We start from the raw sequence: 18,439 nt of genomic DNA, 5'->3' as shown, positions 1-18,439 counted from the left end.
GACCACAAGCATCACAATATACTTCAAATGACTTCTGCAAATCCGACAAAGTCAAAACTGGTCCTGTAGACAACTTCTTTTTCAATGTCTGAAAGGCAGTCACCTCTGTGGGTCCCCACGAGAAAGGGACGCCTTTCTGTGTTAAGATATGCAAAGGAGAAGCAACCTCTACAAACTTTCTAATGAACCGCCGGTAGTAAGAACATAAGCCCAAGAAGCTTCTAACTTCATGGACATTCTTCAAATCGGGCCAATCACGGATAGTCTCTATCTTGGCCGGGTCCTGATGTGTCCCAAAAAGTGTATCTAGGGTAGAAAAAATTCACTTTTCTTTGCATTAATCACCGACTGGTGATCTCGTAATGCCTGAAAGACCTGTAGCAGATGTTTTCTATGTTCTGCCTCATCCTTGGAGAAGACAATAATGTCATCAAAGAAAGTGCCCACAAAAGATCTGTACTCTCTGAAAATCATGTCCATCATTTGGTTAAAGGTGGCTGGAGCATTCGGTTAAAGGTGGCTGGAGCATTGGTAAGCCCAAAAGGCATCACCAAACTCGAATAAGCCGAAAGTCGTCTGAAAAGCTGTCTTGTAGACATCTCCTGGTGCGATTCGGATCTGATGATATCTGCTCTTCAAATCAATCCTGCTGAAATAAGAGGATCCCTGTAGTCGGTCTAGAATATCATCGATCCTAGGAATCGAAAATCTGTTCTTGATGGTGATTTTGTTGAGAGCTCTATAGTCAATGCACATTCTCTAAGATCCATCTTTCTTCAAACCAACAACACCAGAGAGCAGTAAGGTGAAGTACTCGACTCGATAAGACCCTTTTCCAAGAGGTCTTTCACTTGGTTCATAATCTCTTCATTCTGGGCTGGGTTCACACGGTAAGGTGGCCGATTCGGTGGTGTGCTTCCAGGTATCAGATCAATGGTATGATCCTCGGGACGAGCTGGTGGCAACTCGCCTGGAAGGCCCTTAGAAAAGCAATCGGCATGAGTGTGGAGAAAATCTTGGCGTTCTTTTTCTAGATCAAACATATTTGTCCTATGATCATCACTCAACTCTTTCAAAGAGATTGAGTAAACAAACAGACTGGATTTCATTAATTTTGAAACGGCCGAAGCCGATACAATAGGGACAGACTCGCCCTTAAGTTTCACATCAAGTACAATGGTTCGGCCCTTTTCTGTAGTCAAAGTCGCTTTTCTAGCACGATAGTCGACCACGGCGTTGTTCTTATGGTACCAGGGAATTCCCAGGAGGACATCACAACCTTCCAAGGGCATTATGTAGAAGTCCTTGTGCCCCAAACACCCCTAAAAATGCAACCAAAGTTTGCCAATCGCAGGTGTAATGGCTACGTCCCTGCCGGGTGCCGCTAGAACTGCCTCTGCTAGTGGTCCCATCCGATCGGGTGTAATCTCGACCCGCACCGCCAATTCACGTGAAATGAAGTTTGCCTTGGCTCCTCCATCAAAGAAAATCAGGGCTTCTTGATCTTTCACTTTGCCCCAAGCTCGATAGAGTTTTGTACTCTCATCAATCGTGCTTGGGTCAGTACCCATGCAATCTGGAACCAGTCCTGCTTTCATCTTGCCTTTCCGTCCACGTTCCTCAGCTGCTTTTGAACTCTTTGGCCTTTCTTCATCTTGTTCTTTCTGTGCCTTTTTAGGGCCCTTCGCAGAGATGTGTCCTTGTTACCCGCATCCAAAACACTTCCCCTCTTTAATGTAGTTGGCTCTCTCCCGAGTGAGCCGGGGTCGTGCATCCTTATCTTTCTGATCTTGGGGACTCTTCTTCTTTCTACTTTCATTTTTATAAGACTGTTCTATTTTCTGCGTCGTGATCTCATCTGTGGGGTAAGTCAAACTACCTGAGTGTATGGCAAAGCCCAGTTTCGCATGACTCATCAGTTCTTGAATAGAATCTGACCTTTGCTCTAAGCAGTGATCTCGGATCTCCGTAGGAAGTCCCAAGGTAAACCGCTCAATCTGTTCTTTGAACGAGATCTTCTTAAATGAAGAAGTTGGTAGAAAAGAGCTCCAAAATCTCTCGCAATACGCGTCCAAGGTATCTTTCTTGGTCATCCGGAGATGGTTCCAAGCAGTTCGTATGTCGCGTTCGTACTCCTGAGTCAACCAAGAAGAAGTAAAAAGCCTTTTAAATTTCAGCCATTTAACTGACGCTTTCTTGTTTAATAGAAGAGTGGACCACCATGTTCGAGCATTTCCCTTGAAGTAAGAGGTAGCCCTCCGAATCTTGGAGTGCTCTGAGTAATGTCCTGCGGAGAAAGCTATATCAAACTGCTGTATGAAGGCCAAAGCCCTCGAAGCATCTAGGAATCCAAAAAAAGTGTCAAATTTAAGTGACTGTCCACCTTCTTTAAATTCTTGAACTTTCTTGCTTTTATCCTCCAGAAAGTCATACTAGTTGGCTTTATAGAAATTCTTCTTCTTTGCATAAAATCTGTGATCATCAGAGTCCGAACTATCTGAAGACGAGTCCTCTGTAGAACTGTCAAAAACTGGGAGAAACTTAGGCTTCTTTGCCTTTTTCTTGCCCTTACCGAAGCTCTGCTTTTTGCTTCGCTTTTTTCCTTTCCTGTCTTCTTCGCTCGAGTCAGAAGAGCTAGAAGAACTGTCAGAAGACGAAGAAGAATTGGATACTCCTTCAAATCTGACATGCTTCTTCTGCTTTCTTGCCGAGGCAAAAGCAGATTGACGACCCAAATAACCCGGGAAGTCAGTTCCTTTCTTCTGCTTTTTGTCGTGCTTTTTGGCTTTGTTGGTTGCATCAAAAATCTGGGTAATCTATGTATCAACCACCTCTTCTAATTCTTGCTCTGTAAACATCCTTGGAGTAGGAGGTTTCTTGAGTGTCGGTTTGAGGGGTGGTTCTATGGCCTTACGCCACTGAGAGTGCACATCATCGAAGGATGTCTGAGCCGAAAATTTTGCAAATTTCGAATCCTTCTCAAGGTTGATCATCATCTTTGTCACATTGTCAACTCATTGTCGACGCTCCATCTCTTCAATCTCCGCATGAGTAGGCCGAGGCGGGCCGTACTCCTCGAGAGAATCTTCTTCGTGATCTCTTCCCGCATCCCCAGATGCAGAGAAAGTTGACTGATCTCTGTTTGAATCCATAAGAGTCGCGAGAAAAGGATCGGATTTCTCGGTAGAAGAGAAATCGGCCGCGCTCTGATACCACTGTAACAAACTTGGACACTCTAAGTCAAGATTCTACTGCGACACAGCAGATATTCACTTCAAAACAGTTCACAGTTCACAATTGATTCGACACGGCCCGGCGGAGTTTCGTGTCTAGAGATATTGCCCCCAAAGACCGGCACTCCTTTCCGTATTTCTTTTTGTATTATTCTGAGTTCAAAGTACAAGGGCGTGGGAGGGTTCTCATTCTCAGACTCTGCATCCAGATGCTCTGCCGAGTGGGAGCCCTGCCCATCTATTTATTGATTACAAGAGATGCCAAAAAGCAGAGCCCCAAAAGCTGCCAAAATCAAAAGCTCTTTTAAAATAGGCTTAAAATAAAGAAAAGCCCAAAAGCTCTCCCAAAAAGCTTGCGTAGGATGTTCAATTGCTTTTTCCCAGCGCAAAACGCGGAATTCCGTATAGCATGCCACGTCAACCTGCTTCCGTGAATCACGCCGCAAATCTCGGGTCCGTACAGTGTTGCCACGTCAGTAGTTCTCCGTAATTTCCGGGATTCTGCCAAACTGCCACGTGTCCCTGTCTGCGGAATTTCCGGCTGCTGGGAATGTGTCCAGTGCATTTGGGCATGCCACGTCACTGATTTGTGACAATCTAAATCTGATTCATTCTCTTCACTGGAAGACTCTTGCCCTGGTGAGGTGGATACCATCGTGTCCATAGGATAAGTCAATGAGCTGGCATGAATTCCAAATCTTTGCTTAGCATGTCCCATAAGTCTCTGAATAGAGTCAGACTTCTAGTTTAGAAAATACTCTCGAATCTCTTTCGACAAACCACACCAAAACCGCTCAATCTGTACCCTGAAAGTAATCTTCGGAAACGAAGACACTAGCAAATAAGTATCCCAAAATCTCTGGCAGTAGTCATCCAAAATGTATCTTTCTTAGTCATTCTCAAGTCATGCCAAGCCGTGATGATATCTCTTTCATATTCGTCTGATATCCAAGTTGACGTCAAAATTTTCTTGAACTTTACCCACGTCGTAGGTGCTTCTCTGTGTGACAACAGAGTAGACCACCATGTCTATGCAGTTCCTTTCAAGTAAGATGCCACCCTTCGCACCTTGGAGTGATTTGTGACCGACCTCCAGAGAAGGCAACGTCAAGCTGCTGTACAAACTCAAGGGCTCGATGGGTGTCCTGGTAGCCTCAAAATGTCTCAAACGTGATGGCCTAACCCCCTTCCTTGAACTCCTTGGTCTTCTTGCTCATATGCTCACTGTAAGAAGAGGACGAGCTCTCCTCCTCCGAACTGCTGGACGGCCTACCATGCCTTCTTCTAGACTTTTTCAGAAATCTTCTTTTCTTGCTTTTTCTCCGCTTCTTCCGCCTTGTCTCGTCCTCTCTAGAACGTTCGTCGTCCTCTCTGAAGATGAAAAAAAGTTTGGGTCATCCTCGAAACAAGCACGCTTCTTGGATCTGCTTGCCACCTCAAAACTAGACTTCCGGCGCAGATAACTGGGGAGGTCTACGAGAAAGTGCATTATCCCTTTTATTCATCTTTCCCTTAAATATGTAAAACCTATAAAACAAAGAACGACATGGAAATTCCGTTGAAGCCTTGTCAACTAGTTATCACGGAACGTATTTCTAAGGATAACAAATATCACACATGTGGACAGTGAATTTTTGTATCACACTTTACTCAAAATCTAATTTTCCTTTTAATGAAGTATCTAAACACTTGGTAAAACAATCTATCCAATAAGACAAGACCACCTTTTACTAACAGATAGTGAAATTCCAAAAAATGGGTTTCACAGTGCACAGTTCATCTGCATAAGGAGCTGAACAAAACATACTCTATGAACTCACCTGAAACTTCTCAATTCTTTTCTTGAGTTCCTCTGCAACTATTTTGCACTCTCCTAATGTCTGCTTAGAGCATTTAGCAGCACTTCTAAACCATTTTTCAACATTTGAAACTACCTCCTCTGCATTAATTGCATTGAATGGTCCATCCATCCATTGTGGCAAAGAATGCATGAAGTCGCAGCAAACATGCCATAGTATTCCATACTGGTCAAACTCTTTTCCCAATGCCTCAACTTGAGGATATTCAGTAGGCACAAGACCAAGAATCTGTGTAATGGCCAGCATCTCAGAAACCAGCCTCTTCTTAAGTGAGAAATACCTGTGCTTAATTGGTTAAAAATACCTGCTCTCTGTTATTGTACAGGTCCCCTAAAGAACCATATTTTTGAAGCTTTCCTTCAATTTCCTGGACATATGCTAGCCTTTCTTCATATAAGTCAACATCGCCCAGCTTCATAAACTCATGGATCTCTTCAGTAAGCACTTTAAGATCCCCTTTGAGCTTAAGCTGATCCAGCGCAAGCTCGCTTGTAAACTTAGTCTGCGAGCATAAATGACATCCATGGGACTGTGAGACGAGAAAAACATGCAACCTTACACATATTTTATGCAATCAAGATTTCAAAAAAACTGCAGCCATCACCTTTGCTTGATTCAGTCTGGTTATACACTCCTCAAGAGTAAATCCAATCTTTTGTGGCCAGCCAAAGGTAACCCAATATAAATCCATGTCTTGATCAGATATATTGTATTGCTTCCGACTAAGCATTTCCCAAACCTAATTGGAAACAAAAAGCATGCCATAAATAGATACAAGTGAGAAACAGTGAAGGGAAAAAGCTTGTATTAATACACTAAACATGGATAAGGCAGTCTGCCAAGGTTCTTTATATGGAAGATTCCATCTTTAGTATCCAATGGTAATCTCACTACGGAGTATGATGCCCTCTAATATGCAGCTACATGTACAGTACCATTGTGACAGCTGTTTTCCTTCATGCTTTTACTGGACATTCTGTCATGGAGCAGCCTGAGCCTTGATGTACTGCGACATTCTAGCAATATTCTTGTATATGAGCCATGCCGCTTGAATTGAAGATCTTTTCTAGTGCTCGCGCACCATGCACCTTTCGTGCAGTATTTTTCTTTGACATAATATATTACCCGTTACAAATGTAACCAGCAAGCCACTGGCAAGGCATCGAATCCATAGCAGACTCATGACTGAAACTGAAACTAATAACACTTGAACTTGAAAGAGCAATGAAGACAAGACATGGTAGAGCGGAGTTCGCTACCAAGACGTACTGGCCTCCAAGTCACGCACCCCCCAACATACTTTTCACATTAGTAACTCACAGAGTTCAACTACCGGGGAGTCGCTCTGTAACTATGCAACCATACACTTCTTTGGCAGAGTGGCCCCGAGGCCTCACTTATAAAGGCATGTGGCCCATAACAAAACTGCTAATAACTAGCACCCCCAAAAGCTTTGACGCCCCAAAAGTCAACTGCTTTCAAATACCAGGCCGAAAGCACCCTGCAGCCGTACTGCCACACCAGTGAAACATTACGGAAATCCAGCACGTTTTGTGGCGGAATTTCTGGGCAGCTTCCTCTCTCTCCTCTGTCCGGTTGGAGAGACTGCCCATCGGTCTACAAATGACACGTCAAAGAGAATTTAAAGTAGAGTACCCACATTCTTACACACTTCTCTCCAAAACAAGCTTGTAAAGTTAGATCTCTATCTAAAACAATAGATTAGGCATCCCATGTAACCAAAAGATGTGTGAGACAAACAGCTTTGCCAAACAATCAGTCTTCACTGTCTTCTTCACTGATACACTTATTTTATTGATTGAGTTGCAGGTTACAACTACCAGTGTGAGCCCTCTCACATAATCTCACTGCTATGGTTCCCTTGGTCTCATATTTAAACGCACTTGGCCTAATAAGCGATCTCTTTTACAAGTTATTTTTCCAACGATGTTAAAAGCACTAAAACTCATGTGTTATCAATAACTAGCACTAGAAAGCACCCTAGTATAAATATTGCCACATTGAGAGTTGTCCATACAATCAATCACATCTTGAATTGTCCGTATGCTACGATGTCGGCACCCTATTGTATAGCCTACAATTCACACCGCGCGTTTTTAAAATCTGCTCGACCAGACTTGGTCGCGTGGTTTGGCTTCAGTTGGCTTTTCCCTCTGCTCTTCCTTCTTCACCTCAGGTACGGTGATGCCAAATCACCAAGTTGTGACAACTCCTATGGTAGAAAATCTCACCAACATCCTTGCCAAAGTAGACAAAAGTTTTCCAAACTTCAAGGGGCTCTCTAATGAGGGTGCACATGACTATGTTACGAGGTTTTTTTCTCTGTGTCGGCGGACTCCTCCTAAGGCATCCTAACAGAAGCTCCAAGAGTCTCTCAAACCAAATGCTACACTAGATATAAGTTTGTTGTTTCAGCCGCTAGAATTGATGGAGCAAGAAGACTGTTCAAACTTTAGAGACCCTTTTGGAGACAGGCCTCTGTTCTTTTGGAAAATGCATTTACCCTCTGGCTTCTTTATGCAAGGATCTCGAAGCACTCGAGTTGCAACATGCTCTGCAACAGGAATCTACTCTCTCAGGCAAGACAAGTCTTCTAAACATGAAGCACTAGAGAAGCTCAAAAAGGAGTTGAAGGAGTTCAAAGTATAACAAGAGTCCAAAGCACTAGTCTGATGCAGGACATGTTATGCCCTCGGACATCCTCCTCAAGAATGTCCTCCAAAAGCCTATCACCACTTCTGGGAGGAGTGGTCATGAGGACAGATTTCTACTACCTGAAGGGCTTCAAACAGCTGCAACAAAACTTGGTCCAGTCTTCCAGCCCCCGTCGTCCCACATGGTCACTCCCTATGGGCTGGAGGGCAGAATGCCTCCTCTACTAGCTGCCCCTCCTCTGCACAACAGTATCCAATCTTACAACTTCTTTAGTGTTACTATGCCCTGCCCCCTAAAAGCTTCTATACGGCCCCCAAACCATGGCCTCGTCTTCCCAGACACATCATCCCCCTCGTCCACCTTCAAGGCCCCCAAATTGTCTAGTCCTCTCTTATAGATGTGGAGAGTATGGGCACTAGCATGGAAAAGTGTTCACTTCTCAAGGATCTCCACTTTGTTGTCATTGCCTAGTAGAGTCTTAAGGACTACTATACAAGGGATTTCCCCGAGCAATGTGCTTCTTCATTCAGGTCCCCACAAGGAGACTTCACCTTCCCATGGAACCTTCCTCGACCCATGTCTAGGACCCAATCTGGGAGGTCAACTTAGGCACTCAGAGGCCATTGTTGTTGGACCGGTACTCTCATATGCAGTCTTTCAATGATGTGTCTTCTTGAACTTTCCACAACATTGAAGATGTCCATGCAGAGCTGGATGTTTACACCATTCCCCTAGTCATCGACACCAAGCCAATCACAGCCGCGCTTACAAGCTTGACACAAAGTATGTCATGGCAGTCAAAAAGAGCTCGAAAAAATGCAAGAAGCAAGTATTATGTCTGTGTGGAGCAGCACTTGGGGTGGTTGTCCCCTATGGTGATCACCCCCAAAAAGCAATCCAACAAGATCAGGGTGTTGTAGATTTTAAAGCAATAAACAAAGAAGCCACTCAATATGGGTTTCAAACATCATTCACAGAGACAGCCATGCTCTGCATAGTTTGTGGTCGGATTTAGTGGCTACAACCAGATACCCCCCTATGGTGATCACCCCAAAAAGCAATCCAACAAGATCAGGGTGTTGTAGATTCTAGAGCAATAAACAAAGAAACCACTCAATATGGGTTTCCAGCATCATTCACAGAGACAGCCATGCTCTGTATAGCTTTGTGGTCGGATTTAGTGCCTACAACCAGATAGCTATCCGTCCTATCAACCAGAGCATGGCTGGCTAGATGTGGCCACCCATGCTCTGTATAGCTTTGTGGTCAGATTTAGTGGCTATAACCAGATAGCTATCCCTCCTATCAATCACAAAAAGACCATGTTTGTGACTGACAACATGGGACACCATCGATACCAAAATGGCCTTTAGATGGAAAAACAATCTGCCGCCCTTCAATAGAGTAGTCTTCATCATTGTCTCACCTAATTTTGGAGTACTTTTATGAATGACTTTTCTACACTCTCTCAAGAGCACAGTGTTGTACCCTAGTTGAGAGTGCTTTTGTCAAGTATCTCTCACAACCAGCAGTGGTTTTTGAGAGGTGTAGGAAAGCACAGCTCCAACTAAATCCTACCACGTGTCACTTTTTAGTGACCCAAGGCACTCTTCTGAGCCACATTGTATCTGCTAAAGATCTTGCACATTGTTCCTAATAAAGTGGTTGCTTATTTGTGACTACCTCCTCTCATTAGCTCTCATGGAACAAAGATATACCAGTCATGTAGGTAATCAACATCGTTTAATAATTATGTTGATATTGCCTTGCCTTGGACTAGGCTTACTAGTGCATCTGCACCCTCTCGATGGTCGTAGTCTGAAGCACAAGCATTTGCCTACCTTGCGACGCGCCTAACAAAAGCTCCTATTCAGGTTGCTTCAGTGTGGTAACACATGTGGAGGATCTACAGGAGTTCACACACACCTCAACTTCAGCCCCATCCGTGTCAGACTCTTTGACCCAGCTAAAGTTCTTTGTGACAGGTGTACTACCCTTCAGCAAGATTCTTCAAGGTGGGTTACAACAAAAAGATGTTGATCTCAACGTAGATCACCGAACTCAGCATGTCTCTCTACTCTGAGACGACGCAACAAATTCTTCACCTACAATGCAATCTTCGGCAGTACTAGCTAGAGATCCAATAAAGGGAGCAAACTACAGTGTTTCTGATACCCACCCCGCTCTGCTAAACCGTATGCAGAGCAGACAATCCAATTTGCTGTCAACGAAGATCAAATTAACCCCTTCTGAAGAAAGGGAAAAGTCAAATACTGATGATTTTACAAGCGGTCACCTTCACTACGGGACACAGGTCCCCTTCAACTTGCTCCACATCCTCTCCATCCTTTTGTGCATCTTCTACTTAGCTTCACCCGGACTTTTGTTCCTATTTACCCCCCTTGGCCCTACCCACCCCCCTCTCTCTCTTTTTCTCTCCCTCGCCCTCACCACTCCTCTCACCCCTCACCACCCTTTCTTCCCCTCGTCCCTACCTACCCTCCCTAGACCTACCCACCTCCCCCTAGAACCTACCGCCCCCTCCCCCAAGACCCTATCCAGCTCCCCTAGACCCTACCCACCTCCCCCTAGACCCTACCTACCTTTCCTCGTCCCTCTACTTACCCTAGACCCTATCCACCCCACTAGACCCTCTCTACCCCCTCGTCCCTACCTACTCTCCCTAGACCCTACCCACCTCCCCCTAGACCCTACCCACCCTCCATCCCCCTGTGCCCCTACCCAACCCCCTCTTGCTCTTGCCCCTATCTAGCCCCCTCACCCACTCGCCCCTATCTATCCCCCCTCAGCCCTATTTAGCACAACCCCCTCGCCCCTATTCATCCCCTCCCCCTCGCCCATATCTAGACCCCTCTCGCTCCTACCCCCTCTCCTCTAGCCCAACCCCCTCACCCCTACCCACCCCTCCCCTACCTACCCCTTCCCCTCTTCCCTAGCCCTCACCCACCTCCGCATTCAAGTTAGATTTTGACCATTTCCTTGAAGAAATCAAGAAATTTTCCCAGGTTTAATCGCTGGGGCAGCCCTCAAACCAATGTATTTCAAGATTGGCTGTATTAACACTAGCTTTGTGGGATTTGTTCATCTTGGCAGTCTTCAGTTTCTACTTTCTGGTCAGCTTACCTCATTGAGCCGGGTCATTACTTCGTCAGCATATCTTGCAAATATCGGCATTGCTTCATTGGTACTTCCTCCTAGGAACTCAAAATCTTCTCCAAACATCACCTTCTTCAGTCAGAGTGTACTGCGTTTTTCTTTGTGTTTCGTTGTTCTCTCTAGTTTCATTGTTCTATCTCACCGAGACGATGAGTGGTCTTGTGGCGGGCAACCTGTAGAGCAGGGCTACAGTGTCACTCGCATGGGACAAGTAGTAAGTTGCAGTTGAGCTTGAGTTCACACTTGGCGGACTCTTGCCTGGGCAGTAACACGTGGCAAGTGTTACGGATGGTGGTCCAGTGGACATCGTGGCCAGATCACCACCACCTCAGTTAGGAGATAGACTTAGTTGGATTGGGATGTCTGCTAGCTGTTGGTGGCTCTTTAGGAAATACATATAAGTGGTTGGTTCCAGTGGTGGATACGCATCATCATCTACTTTTGTGTGGTCAATCGTCTAGAGTCTATCATCTTGAGTTCATGCACATCACGTCTTACCGTTTTCCCTGCACAGCTCAGCCTCAACACCCCCATTGTACCATGAGTTATGGGCCGAAGCTGAGTGTGCTGCCATGCCAGAGTCTGTATTGGTTTCTTTGAGTTAGTCGATGTTCATATTGTTCACGTTTCAGCTTGCTATTCTTATTATGTTCTTCATTGCCTTCTGTTTTCCATTCTGTGGAGTGAGATCTCACACATTAAACTAGGTAGCACCCACTATAGAGAGCACGACACATTATCTCCACTACAGGACCTAAGCCTTGTCCAAAGACCCTAGCTGTTCCTAGATCTCGTTAATTCACAAACCTTTGCTTGCTCGTCACTTTGTAAATATGCCAAGTTTTACCATATGTTTAGCATTCTCGTCCCGTTAACCTAAACCATTGTCCTCAATGATCACTCTGAAGGGTGTAGTTAGAGTAGAAAAGAAAAATGCCAAACTAGGCAAGATCAATTATGGTCAACTTAACCATTTTCGAGCTTTGTTTCTTGTCCAAACTTGGACCTCATATTGCCCCTTCCAATATCTACCAACTATATAGCTTTATTGAGGACTAGTTTGTTCTATATAAAGGACACTAACAAACAAATAGTCAATCTACAACCCCTTTAGAGATCATATATACCTAGATGAATCCAGGTCCCAGGATAAGCCCAGAATCACCCTTAAAAGGAAAGTGCGAGGTATCGACCCATGGTAGTCACCCACAAGACAATATAATCATCAGTTTCATCATGCGTAGTATTGACTAAATACCACGACATCCCCATTAGAGATCATAAACTGCTCAAATGAAGATTTTTTGTGATCGTATTGGTCCAGATATCTGGAGTACTTGTCTTTTTTAATGATCGCATTGCTCTTGATGTATGGAGTACTTGTTAGTCTATGACTCTCTATGAAGTGGAAAGTCTGTTACTATTTTCTCCACCCCTTCAAAAGATTGATTGTCCAAAATGATGGCTAAGTACCCGGAAGCCGAAGCTCCTACTCAACTACAAAGATAGACGTCAGATGTATCCCATACCACACAGTAAAGCTATCCATGCAGCTAAGTGAACTCCTCTTTCAAAGATCTTAATCTGCTTGACCAAGGAAAATAATAATCCAACGAAAAAATTTAGCTACATAGATAATCGATAAATGTGTCCCATACCACATTGTATAGCAACCTCTGGGCACGAAACTACGTCGGGCCGTGTCAAATCCAATTATTAAAGTGTAATAAAGTTGTGAAGTATTTTAAGTGATTCTGTAACAGACTTGGACACTCCAAATCAAGAATCTACCGCGACACGACAGGAATTCACTTCAAAACAGTTCACAATTTGATTCGACACCGGCTCGGCGGAGTTCCGTGCAAAGAGATATTGGCCCCAAAGACTGGAGCCCCTTTCGGTATTTCTTTAATATTAAATCTCTTGCCAAAGTACAAGGGAGTGGTTGGTCTCACTCTCAGACTCTGCGTCCAGATGCTCTGAGAAGTGGGAGCCCAAACCACACTTATAAAGAGTTACAAGGGATGCCAAAAGCAGAGCCCCAAAAGCTGCCCATAAAAAAACTGCCCCAAAAATAGGCTTGCAAAATAAAGTAACTTTTAAAAATAAAGCCCTTTCTCTCTCTCAAGCTTGCGTAGAAAAATAAAGCAAGAATTTGTGTAGGATTTCAAGCTTGATTCACGTAGAAAAAGCAGCCCCTTTATGCGTAGGAAAGCTCCGTCCAGCTGCTGCCACGTCATCACGCATTTTGCGCCGCAATCTGCGGGGGTGTTTGTATGCTCTACCACGTGTCAGCATTTGCAGCGGGGTCAGCATTTCAGCAGCCAAGGGAGGGTATCTGTGTGTGTACAAGGCAACCACGTCACCAGTTTGTGACATACCCCCCTCTTGAAAGCATTGTAATCGCCCTCGATTACGCCTACAAAACAGACAAAGGCCATAAACTGTCTTAGCAGACATTGACTATTAGTACCGACACACTAGAAACACACATCTAGCACATGTACCAATCGACAGTCACATCACACGACTTCACACGCTATCACTTGACATCACGGGACATCACATGACAAATCACATTCAAAATTCATTCGGATCTCAGACCATGATTAATCGGCAACATATTTAGCAATTGCATCTAGATCCAGTCGGGACCTCACAGATGCCTGATTGACGAATCCGTTCAAACCGAAATGCTCTAGTCATTTCATCTGTTGGTTCCTGCACTTAACAAGTCAAGAACAAATCAATATCATTGTTTTCAGGAATTCCAGTTCATAAAGTCATTACAGCAGAAAACTGTCAGCTCACAGTATCCTTGAAACTCAAAAGAGACATCAGTGACTTTAATATCAAAAATTGGGGCAATTTGTTGACAAAGGAGCGGAGCGACTCCCCTCTTGTGCATACCCGCTGCATCAATTCCGCCCAAGCTGAGTTTGGGGTTCCATTTGGAATAGACTATGCTAAACCAAATGCTTCAAGGTAAAGATTCACAATCTGAGGAGTATTTGCCAGGTCCTCCTCCTCCATTCACTTCACATCCAGTGCGGAGTAGGTCTTGAATTTAACCAAGAACCGTCTTATCGCTTTACCTTCTATCTTTCTGTGCCAATATCTATTCTGGAACGAGTATCTGCTCGTTTTCCTCCACTTCGGGTTGCTCATCTGGCTCCCCATCATCGGCACATCGCCTTCAAAAGGCTTCAAGAGACACACGTGAAAAAGATTGTGAATTCTCCAAGTATCGGGCAGCTTCAGTCAAAGGAGACATCATTTATCTTTTTTTAAAATCTAGAAAGGTCCATAGTATCTCATGCTAAACTTTCGAAAAAGCCGCTCCTTTCCCTTTTCTTTTTCAGGCGTGCCTTCTCAAAACGTAAGAGTACCCAATCGTTCTCCTTCAATTTCAAATCGCGACGATGTCGATCTGCTCCCTTTTTTCGAGATTTCTACAAAGCCTTCCGGACCAAGTCCAAGTCCCTCTTAAACTAGTCGGCTTTAAAAGAAAATCATATCTTTCGTGCTAAGGAAGCGTGAACTTTCGTAGCAAATTCAACAATCTCAAATGGCACCTTCCCCATCAAAGAGTTAATCGTGTTTCTGTAGGCATATTCCACCAAAGGTAAAAACCTTTTCCCATGAAGTCTTCAGATTTAAAGAAGAAGACTTCAACAAATCAAGTACCCACTCAATTAGCAATCTCTAATTGCCCGTCAATCTGCGGGTGGAACGATGACGAGAACTGCAACCGTGTGCCAATGTTCTCCCAAATAGCCTTCCAAAACAAACTCGTGAATCTGGGGCCTCTGTCGGAGACAATCGTCTCAGGCATGCCATGTAATCTGAAGATCTGGGCAATAAACAATCGTGCCCACTCGGTGTTCTCGCGAGATCAAAAATGAAATCCATTGCAATACTTTCCCAGGGGCGGCTGGGTATGGGAAAAGGCTGTAACAATCCTTGTGCTTTATGCCTGTCCAACTTGACCTTCTAGCATACTAAGCAACTGCGTACAAAATCATCCACGTCCTTCTTGAGTCTCGGCCAAAAGAAGTATCTCTCTACACCTTTCAAGGTGGTAGCAATGCCGCGGTGACCCGTAAAAGGTGGACAGTGGCATTCGGTTAGAACCTTTTTCCTCAACGGCTGTGTAACGTACAACATGGTTTTCTTCATAAAGTAGCCATCCCGAATGGAATATCCCGCTACTACCTCCCCATTCCGTATCCGAGTGAAAATATTTGCAAAACCTATATTCGTGGCATACTGATCGACCATATCCTCGAAGCTTCTATGATGTATCACGGAAATAGCCAGAACCAACGGCTTCTGGGACAAAGCATCCGCCACCAAATTCTTTTGTCCCTGCACATGGACAATCTGGAAGTGATTGTCCTGATGCTCGAACACCCTGAAACGCGAACACCCTGCTCGAGCTTCCTTTCTCAGTAGAAGAGTGAACCACCATGTTCGAGCATCACGGAACCCAGAAAAGGATTCAATTGACTGTCCACCTTCTTTAAATTCTTTGACCTTCTTGCTTTTATCTTCGAGGAAGTCATATTGCTTGGCTTTAAAAAATATATATTTCTTCTTTGCATAAAACATGTGATCGTCGGAGTCCGAATTCTGAGGATGAGTCCTCGGTAGAACTGTTAGAAACTGGGCAAAATCTAGGCTTCTTTGCCTTTTTCTTGCCGTTTTTGAAGCTTTGCTTGTCCATGTCTTTCTGCGAGTACAGGTTCTGCTTTTGTGCACTCGTCTGTCTTTTCAGCTTTACTCCCTTTCTAAGAGTAAAAGCAATGGCCACACGCCATCTCGAGTAAATCATATCAATCGGGTAATTCTTCAGGTGTATTACCAATCTCAGGTTCCTGAAGTACTTAATCAATCTGTTCACACATATGCCAATCTGCAGTTGACGTTTGTACTCCTTTTCTAGCAAACTTGTCCAAAAAAAAATTACCCAAATCTTCATTCTTTTCTTCAGTTCCCGCGCCGGATCTTCAACTTTTCTTTGCCTTCCCACTGAGACGTGTCATCTCTGTCAGATTCTTCACCAAAACCCATGCGTAATCTGGGATTTTTAATGGCTTTATGCCCTGTAAGACAGCGCGATGAAGATGGGAGCGCGCCCGATGCACGATGTATGAAGGGTGGGAGTGGCTAATAAGTCCGGGGTCAGGACATGGAGATTCTTTCCCAAAAGTTGTGTGCGCTGTAAAAAGGATCGGAGCCTCCGTAGAAGAAGAATCTTTCTGTGCTCTGATACCACTGTAACAGACTTGGACACTCCCAAGTCAAGAATCTACCGCAACAAAATAGGAATTCACTTCAAAACAGTTCACAATTTGATTCGACACTGGCCTAGCGGAGTTCTGTGCCAAGAAATATTGGCCCCGAAGACTGGAGCCTCTTTCGGTATTTCTTTTATATTAAATCTCTTGCCAAAGTATAAGGGAGTGGTTGGGTCTCACTCTCTGAGAAGTGAGAGCTCTCTGAGACTCTACATCCAGATGCTCTAAGAAGTGCGAGCCCAAACCACACTTATAAAGAGTTACAAGGGATGCCAAAAGCAGAGCCCCAAAAGCTGCCCATTAAAAAATTGCCCCAAAAATATGCTTGCAAAATAAAGCAACTTTTAAAAATAAAGCCCTTTCTCTCTCTCAAGCTTGCGTGGAAAAAAAAAGCAAGAATTTGCGTAGGATTTCCAGCTTGATTCGCATAGAAAAAGCAGCCCCTTTTTGCGTAGGAAAAATCCGTACAGCTGTTGCCACGTCATCCCGCGTTTTGCGCCACAATCTGTGGGGGTGTCCGTACGCTTTGCCACATGTCAGCATTTGCAACGGGTTCAACATTTCAGGCAGCCAAGGGAGGGTATCTGTGTGTGTACAAGGCAGCCACGTCACCAGTTTGTGACAGATTCTCTCGTGTGTCTTGCCAGATTTTCGACTTGGAGTGCCCAAGTCTATGACAGTGGTATCAGAGCTTCAGGCGAGTGCTTTTCTCAAAATATACCAACCCTACCAAAGAGCAGACAGAGCACTCGGGCACAATTTTGGAAATTGTCATTGAAGAATCTTCGTGGCCCGACCCCGGACTCCCGACCCCGGACTCAATAGCCAATCCACCCTTACTTCATCGCACATCGGGAGCGCTCCCGTCTTCATCGCTCTGTCTTACAAGGCATAAGCCATAAAGAATCCCAGATTACACATGGGTTCTCGTAGGGAATCTGACATAGATAAGACCTCTCAGTGGGCAGGCAAAGGAAAGTTGAAATCCGGCGCGGGAACTGAAGAAAAGAATGAAGAATACGACAAATTTTCGAAAGGAAGTTTGCCAAAAGACCTTAAAAAATCTCTTCAAAAGGTTGAGGATTTGGATATGCGACAGAAGGCAAAGTTGATCCTCTCAACAAGCTCTACGCATTGACACGAACAGATCTTATATCCAGCAACTTTGGAAAATTAGGGTTTTTGCAGAAAATTTCAGTATGTGCGGAATTAATGTTTCTGGAAGCTCTTGTTATATGTGTGCAGATAACTACTAGGAGCGAGCAACATGCATATGAAGCATACAGTGAGACATTGACTCTTTTGCAACGAGGTAAACCATTTGCTTGAAATTTTGCATGTTTTGCAAGTAAAATCAAGAATGACATGCCAAGGAAATTGGCATCTGAAAGCAATCACAAGCAACGGTAAATCACAAACGAGTCCGTTGATTCAAGATAAGAATGATAAATTTGTTTTGAAATTTGACTAAATGGATGATAATGCATGAGGAATGTTGAATGATGAAGAATGATTCTAGTGCATCAAGATTCCATACGAATGAGATGACTCGATACTGTGGTGAGCGCATCGAGAGTTCCTGTGGGATGAGATGGCTACACACAGATCTAGGTGATCGAGACTTCTAGACGGATGAGATGACTAGATGATTGAAACACTTTGTTCAGTATGATCTAAGTGTGTGATTTGTGAACTTCATGGAAATGAATTTGATTTCTGTATGAAATATATCTTTGTTGGAAGAACTTGCTAGTTGTGTACAGATAACAGGTGAAAATCGAGAATGAAATGATGACGAATTCGGAGCAATGACAGCTTCAAAATGAACCTAATAGCAAAAAGAATCGTGAATTTTGAATCATGAATGATTCAATGGAACTGTCGTGAGCGCATCAAGAGTTCCTATGGGATGAGATGGCCACACACCTAGAACTGAATGATTGAACCACTTTGTTCAGTATGAACTTAGTGTGTGATTGATAAATTGGGATCCCCAGAAATGATTACTCGCACATGACAGTGCTTGAGTGCAGATAAAGTGATTAACCAAATGACTGCAGCATTTCGGTCTCGAGAAATCTATGGATGTGATCAAAATATGGGATTAGTTAATCCGACACCAGTGAGATCCAAGATAGATCCAGATGCAATTACTAAATACGTTGTCAGGAATCATGGTCCTAGATCAGAATGA

General features: G+C 44.1%; 1 protein-coding gene across 21 annotated transcripts in view; it reads right to left on the bottom strand.

The window, feature by feature from the left end:
• The window catches only part of LOC147417935 (uncharacterized), a 260,362-nt gene that overhangs the window by 147,879 nt on the left and 94,044 nt on the right, over positions 1-18,439 (bottom strand). For 20 of the 21 annotated variants that reach the window (XM_086506524.1, XM_086506523.1, XM_086506516.1 and 17 more), the window contains 3 exons: positions 5,697-5,831; positions 5,397-5,594; positions 5,054-5,320 (listed from right to left, as the gene is read on the bottom strand). In XM_086506524.1, the coding sequence (XP_086362650.1) occupies positions 5,054-5,320; positions 5,397-5,594; positions 5,697-5,831 (600 nt within the window). The remainder of the gene's footprint in view (positions 1-5,053; positions 5,321-5,396; positions 5,595-5,696; positions 5,832-18,439) is intronic. The other variant, XM_086506521.1, reaches the window with a different exon arrangement.

This window comes from Adiantum capillus-veneris, chromosome 30, assembly GCF_014529385.1.
Source record: "Adiantum capillus-veneris isolate H3 chromosome 30, ASM1452938v2, whole genome shotgun sequence".
Taxonomy (NCBI): Eukaryota; Viridiplantae; Streptophyta; class Polypodiopsida; order Polypodiales; family Pteridaceae; genus Adiantum; species Adiantum capillus-veneris.
This window is presented reverse-complemented; position numbering and strand designations above follow the sequence as displayed.